The 6185-nt window shown below is 27.9% G+C and overlaps 1 protein-coding gene across 1 annotated transcript; it reads right to left on the bottom strand.

The window, feature by feature from the left end:
• Positions 1–1219: 1219 nt before the first annotated feature.
• On the bottom strand, positions 1220–3699 carry LOC111881746 (transcription factor ABORTED MICROSPORES). Its single transcript, XM_023878137.3, has 10 exons — positions 3500–3699; positions 3224–3355; positions 2949–3140; positions 2812–2860; positions 2662–2730; positions 2397–2568; positions 2154–2287; positions 1799–2023; positions 1506–1688; positions 1220–1417 (listed from the first exon to the last, which is right to left on the bottom strand). Exons 2-10 carry the CDS (start codon positions 3322–3324, stop codon positions 1340–1342), a joined length of 1203 nt encoding a protein of 400 aa, XP_023733905.1. The 5' UTR covers positions 3325–3355; positions 3500–3699; the 3' UTR covers positions 1220–1339.
• Positions 3700–6185: the final 2486 nt, after the last annotated feature.

Raw genomic sequence — 6185 nt, 5'->3', positions numbered from 1 at the left:
AAAAGTTTTTATTTGAAAAATATGATTTTTTATGTAAATATGACTTTATACAAAAAAACATATTCGGTTTTTTTTTTTTTTGTTGAAAAACAAGTTGTAAAAAACTAAATTTATGATGAATCGTAACAAAATTTTGAAATCCGACCAAAAAGTATAAATTTTGAACCAAATTTGTAATAAAATTTAAAATATAGGCCAAAAATGTAATTTTTAAAAGTGAGATTACTTGTTCACCAGGTACAAGGGTAAAATTTAATACAATTTTCGATTTTTATGACTTAATTGAATTAAAAAACATATAAAAATTAAATCGATTATGAGGTAAAACATAAAATACTTTTTGTAGAGTTTTCTTTAAACTAAATTATAAACTCGTTTATTAAAATATAGCATTTGGTAAACCACAAAAATAATTTATTCATTTATTGTAGTTTATAAAGTAGCTTATAATCTCGTTTTTTTTAATAAATTTTATTAAGACAGTTTATTGATAAGCTAATTTATAAACTAAAATCCAGTCTTAGTTAACATGTCAAATAAAGCTTAAATTTGGAACATACTTATTATAATTTCATGTATAGTAAATATATTGATTTTGGTTAATGTTATTGTTAAATACTTCTTTATAAATATTATATGTGCTTTAATATAACAAATTAGATGATGATTCTTTATAAAACATTTTATAAGATAAGGGTAAATGTGTTTTTAAAAATAACAAATTAGATGATGATGCTTAAGCTGATAAGTTATTGTTTGATAAAATAGTGAAAAACTGATGTGGAAAAAAAAACTATAGATAAAATGATATTGGATGCTCTAAGTTTGGTTTATAATGTTTTTTTTAAATGATTTTTTCAAAACGTTAAAATTTCAAAGAAATTGAAACTATGAAAATAAATCATAAGTTGTTATAGATAGCTCACAACAAATAAAATTAACTTGAATAATTAAAATTAAATATTTTAAATTTTTATTTATATTTTAATTTATCATAAATATATATCATTAACAAGGTATTATCAATTATGGCCTTTTAATAATGAGAATAGAAATGATTTCCTCCCACACTCCCTTACAAACTGTGAAATACATGAAATGTGGAATTTAAATGATTTCAACATCATTGAACTCCATCAATTTAACAAGAAATTGAATCTCGAATTCCAAACACGTATTCTTTAAAACATTTTTTGCATTTAGAATCACAATTCAATAGTTACGTAAGGATATCTATTAAAATCAAGTAACAAGAATTACATGAAAAATGTTGAGAATATTAATCAATGTTCATAATTTCTTACATAAAAACTTAAAGAACTAAACAAATTTTCACATTTCACTCAAGTTTCAAAGCCGACCAACTCGTAAGCAACGAGTCTTTCAAACTCTTGGCCACCACCTCTTTCCCTTTAGCCTTCAAAAACCAATCATCAATGTTAAAAAAATGAAAAAAAATATAAAAAAATATAAAAAAAATATAAAAAAAAAGGTTAAATATTCACCTCAAGGTTTAAAACATTCAAAACACGACCATTACAAGTAGTAACATTAATATCAATCACTTCAAGTCCCAATGAATCAATTGTCTCCATTATTTTCAAAAACCCATCGGGTTTTTTATTGCAAATTATTTTCAACAAGAAATCATGAGCCCCGATTTGGTGTACTTCCACTTCCACTTCCACCTTCATTAACATTAACATCGAATACGTAACTTTTAGTATAAAATCATCAATTTTTTTTAAAGTTTAAATTTTAGTATAGTTTCTATTTTTAGAAAGTTGTAAATTTGTACCTCATTTTTTGAATCATTAACATTTGAAACCCTAGTTTTTGCTTTAGAATACATTTGTGTAGAGCTCTCATAAGCTCTTTTTGGTTTGCAAACTTCCATTTCACCATCATTCACCTTACATTCTTGTTCTTCAAGTTCCTTAAGCTCTTCTTGAAGCTCTTTAACATTTTTTTCCAACTCTTTTATGTAATCAATTGCATCTCCAACTATTGAAGCCTTATCCATCTAATAATCAAATCATATCACTCTTTAAATATCTAACAAACCATCAACAACGCTACAACACTGTATTTAGCTGATGTGGGACTTTTGAAAAATTTAATAAAAATAATAGAAATTTGATATACAAAAAAACCTTGGAAATTCGGGGAACTAAAGCGCGTAGTGTATATAAACCGTCTTTGATTCGCTTTCTTCGGTTTCTTTCGGTTACAAGATTCTTTGAATGGTATTGTTCTTTACCTATCTTGTGTTTAGCCTTACCATTGCCTAAAATTACCAAAATGCCCAATTAGAAGCGGCTAATTTACACCGTTTATCTAGAATTGGATTGATTTAAGATTTGGATAATCACTAAAATTACTAAAATGGGTCGCACCTGATGACATAACAGGTTGTTGAACAGGGAAAAGAAGCTCTAGTTTAGGAACAATTTGATGGAAATGATATGAATTCACACGACTTTTCATGTCATTTTCATGGAATTCATGCTCTACAATGACACCCAATCGTGAAATTAGGGTTTCTATCGTCCTTTGATCATTGGGAACCTAAATATAAATTATACACATGTTAATAATGTTGAAATTGACTGAAAAAATATATATAAATTTGATTCTTTTTACAAAGAAAATGAGGCTTACATGTTTTGATCTAAAGAGCTCGATCAAACCACCTTCAACAGGAACGATTAATTGGGTTCCAAGTGAATCCTGTAACATTACAATCGAAGAATGATGTTTAATTCGTGTTAACAATGCTTTTGAATGTAAATCGATCTGTAAAATGCTCACGTTACTTAGCAGAAATGGTTGTTTAGACATCGCTACTTCTCCATGGATCCTGGTTTCAAATTCAGACGTTGAAAGGCGTCGATTGAATGATCAAAAAACAGAAGATTGAACTAGTAATAGAGATGATTATTGATTACCCAGGATACAGTGGCAACGAAGAAGGAATTACAGCAAGTTTTTCACAAGCTTTTGTCCTTACAGAGTGTTTAACGTAAGTATCTTTGCAGAGGTAAGGCGTATTGAGCTCGAGTTCATCGGTTTCCTCTTTGACATTTTTACAAACACCATGGCTACTTCCACTGCAACAGCATCCAATCCACTTAATAAACCTGAAAAAGAAAAACAGTTGAATTTTATGGTAATTAATTACTGTGTTCATTAATATTGCTACGAGAATCATGATTGATCATACCCTGAAGGATCGTCATCGAACATCCAAACAACGCAGTAGTCCCATGCCTTGGATTCTGTAAGGGGTCTTAGCGACTCCAATGTGTTAAATAAAAACCTCATTTTAGATCGTTGTTGAAATGCAGTGTTCTACCTAATTGGATCCAAACAAATTTACTCAGTGGGTAGGTTTTGAATCAGTATGGAAGATATCTCTATAAGAACAATGTGATTTGTCCTTTTTTTATGATAGTAAGACTGTTTCAAAAACAAGTTTTGATGGAAAAAGCAAGTGTACCTGTAAATAATCATACAGAGTCCGATGTCCGAAAGAAGAAGAAGAAGCAGCAGGGAAAATCAGTGGAGTAATCGTACATTGTTGAAATGGACTGTTGGAACCGATTAAAGCAGAGCAGAGGAGTAACAGAAAGAAAGAGGGAATATTTGCAGAGGCATTGAAAAGGACGTTTGTGTGAAGAGTGTAGACCACTGGTCCGAAACTTCAAAATAGAAAAATAAAAAGAGTAAATTACACGATTGGTCCTATCGTTTGTGTTAGTTTGTACTTTTGGTCCATAAGTTATTTTTTGAACTTGTAAAATCCTATAGTTTGTTTTTGCTACGCATTTGATATATGTTTTACCTAAAAAAAACTATTTGTTATTGATTTTTTAATTTATTTAAATAAGGTAAGGTATGTAATATAAGATAATGTGAGGTGGAAGTGAGCTTGAGGTGTGTTTATTTAAATAAGGTAAGGTATTTGTTATTGATTTTTTTGAACTTGTAAAATCCTATAGTTTGTTTTTGCTACGCATTTGATCTATGTTTTACCTAAAAAAAACTATTTGTTATTGATTTTTTAATTTATTTAAATAAGGTAAGGTATGTAATATAAGATAATGTGAGGTGGAAGTGAGCTTGAGGTGTGTTTATTTAAATAAATTAAAAAAAAAAACAAAGGCAAAATAATCTTTTTATGTAAGAGAGGAATCAAACGCACAATAAAAATAAACAGTAACAACCTTCCGAGTTAAAATAATAAATTAGGGACCAAACATACAAATTACTCCAATTCATAAGGATCATTTGTGTAATTTACTCAAATAAAAATTAAACAGCTATAAACCTAATACAAAATTAGACAATTTTTAGTTTGAAAGTTATAATGTAAACCCAAAATGTTTTAAAAAGTTGTGGAAACGTAACAAATGAAGAAAAGAACTGCCATAGAAGTAGTATTATTTTAACTCCAAAAAAAATGACGTTAGAATCAATAGTTCATCGGTTTTTCTAATTTCAGCGCAATAAAGGTTTTTATGATGAATTTCCTAATTTGACCAGTAATAGTTCTTATTCCATAGAAAATAGCACGTAAAAACCAATTGTTTTTCTAGAAAATTTAGAAAATTATGAGTGTGTTTGGCTGTGGAAAACTGTTTTTATTTTCTATAAAAATGTTTTCATAAAATAGGGTTGAGTTTTTATTTTCAATTTTCAATGAAAACGCGTTTGGTTGGAACGGGAGGAGTTTTCATTTTCCATCTTAGAAATTTGAAAAATTTTGGAAAACTGTAAAAATCACTTTTCTAATTTACATACAATTTGGAAAACTGGAAATTTTCATTTTCTTAGAAAACTTTGGAAAACTGAACGAACCAAACGCGTTTTCAAAATTTCCGTTTTTCTTGGAAAAACTTTCCTAAAAAACTGAAAAATTTTCCACAACCAAAGCACCATATACTTTTGCTCTCGATAGCTTTAATTTTAAAAAGAAACGGATTAATTACAGTTTTGGTTTTTGAAGTTTTTAATATAGGAAATGACTTAACAACATAACTGGTCTCTGTATTAATCTTCCATTTGTGAAAGTATTTGGTTTTTATAGTTATTAATTCTAAAAAATACAGGTCAATCCAGTATTGATCCTTATAGTTTTTAATTTAAAAAATTACATTTTTTTGGCCTAACGTTTTTTAAGTAATGTCCATGCAAATTTATCGGTGTAGCTTAATACTCTTTCAAACTATTGTTTCGGAATTTAGGATTGATTAGCCAAATTTGATTGTATGCAAATCGTTATCATTATTATTTAATAAAATAATAAAATAATAATACAACGTTATAATATTAACCGGTTGTTTTCTTCTAAATATATTGAAAATCTATTTCAAACTATTGCTTCGGACCATACAATTGGGCTCGGCCTATTTTAATTGGGTCAGGAATACTGCATTCCAGACATATTGGTTGGTTTTCAAATTTATGAGAATAAAGGTCATTTTTATTTAAACTTTATAAAAATGATTAGTTTAATTAATATTTGTAGGGTCGTTTTAACAAATATCATTTGATAAAACACCATCATTAAATTAAATAATTAGACTTCAATCACTGATCAATAAAGCCCAAAGTTCTGGTTCAGTCCAATTTGTACTGCTTGACGCCTAGTCATGCATCTACTAACTAAAGAGTATAGCCAATTAAAAGAAAATAGTAATGTGAGCAAAAAGTAGAAATTATATATGAATCTTAGAAGGGGATTTTAAATTATATGTCTATAAATAATTCAATTAACTCTATTTTTATACCAAAAAAATAAAGTTTCTTAATATTTCATAAGGCAATTTAGCTCATCTGATTTACAATGAATGTAGACGACATTTACATAAAATGAATTTAGTACATTTGTATACAGATTTTTAGATTCGAAGTTTGAAGTTAATACCATTACATTGAACATTAAACATAAATACCTTCTCGTGAATTCATCTATACAAAATATTCAATCCTTGATCACTAAGATTTAAAACATCATACTATTTCAAATTCCATCAAACATATACTAGAACCTTACTGAAATATGAACTAACCAGCGTCTAATTCCTATGGCATTATTCAATTATATCATTGTACGTAGGGCTTCTTTAGGAGAGTGGATTATATAATCAATCATACATCATCTGAAAAATACGAACAAAACA

Source organism: Lactuca sativa, chromosome 8 (assembly GCF_002870075.4).
Source record: "Lactuca sativa cultivar Salinas chromosome 8, Lsat_Salinas_v11, whole genome shotgun sequence".
NCBI lineage: Eukaryota > Viridiplantae > Streptophyta > Magnoliopsida > Asterales > Asteraceae > Lactuca > Lactuca sativa.
The sequence above is the reverse complement of the archived record's forward strand: the minus strand, read 5'-3'. Positions and strand labels throughout refer to the sequence as shown.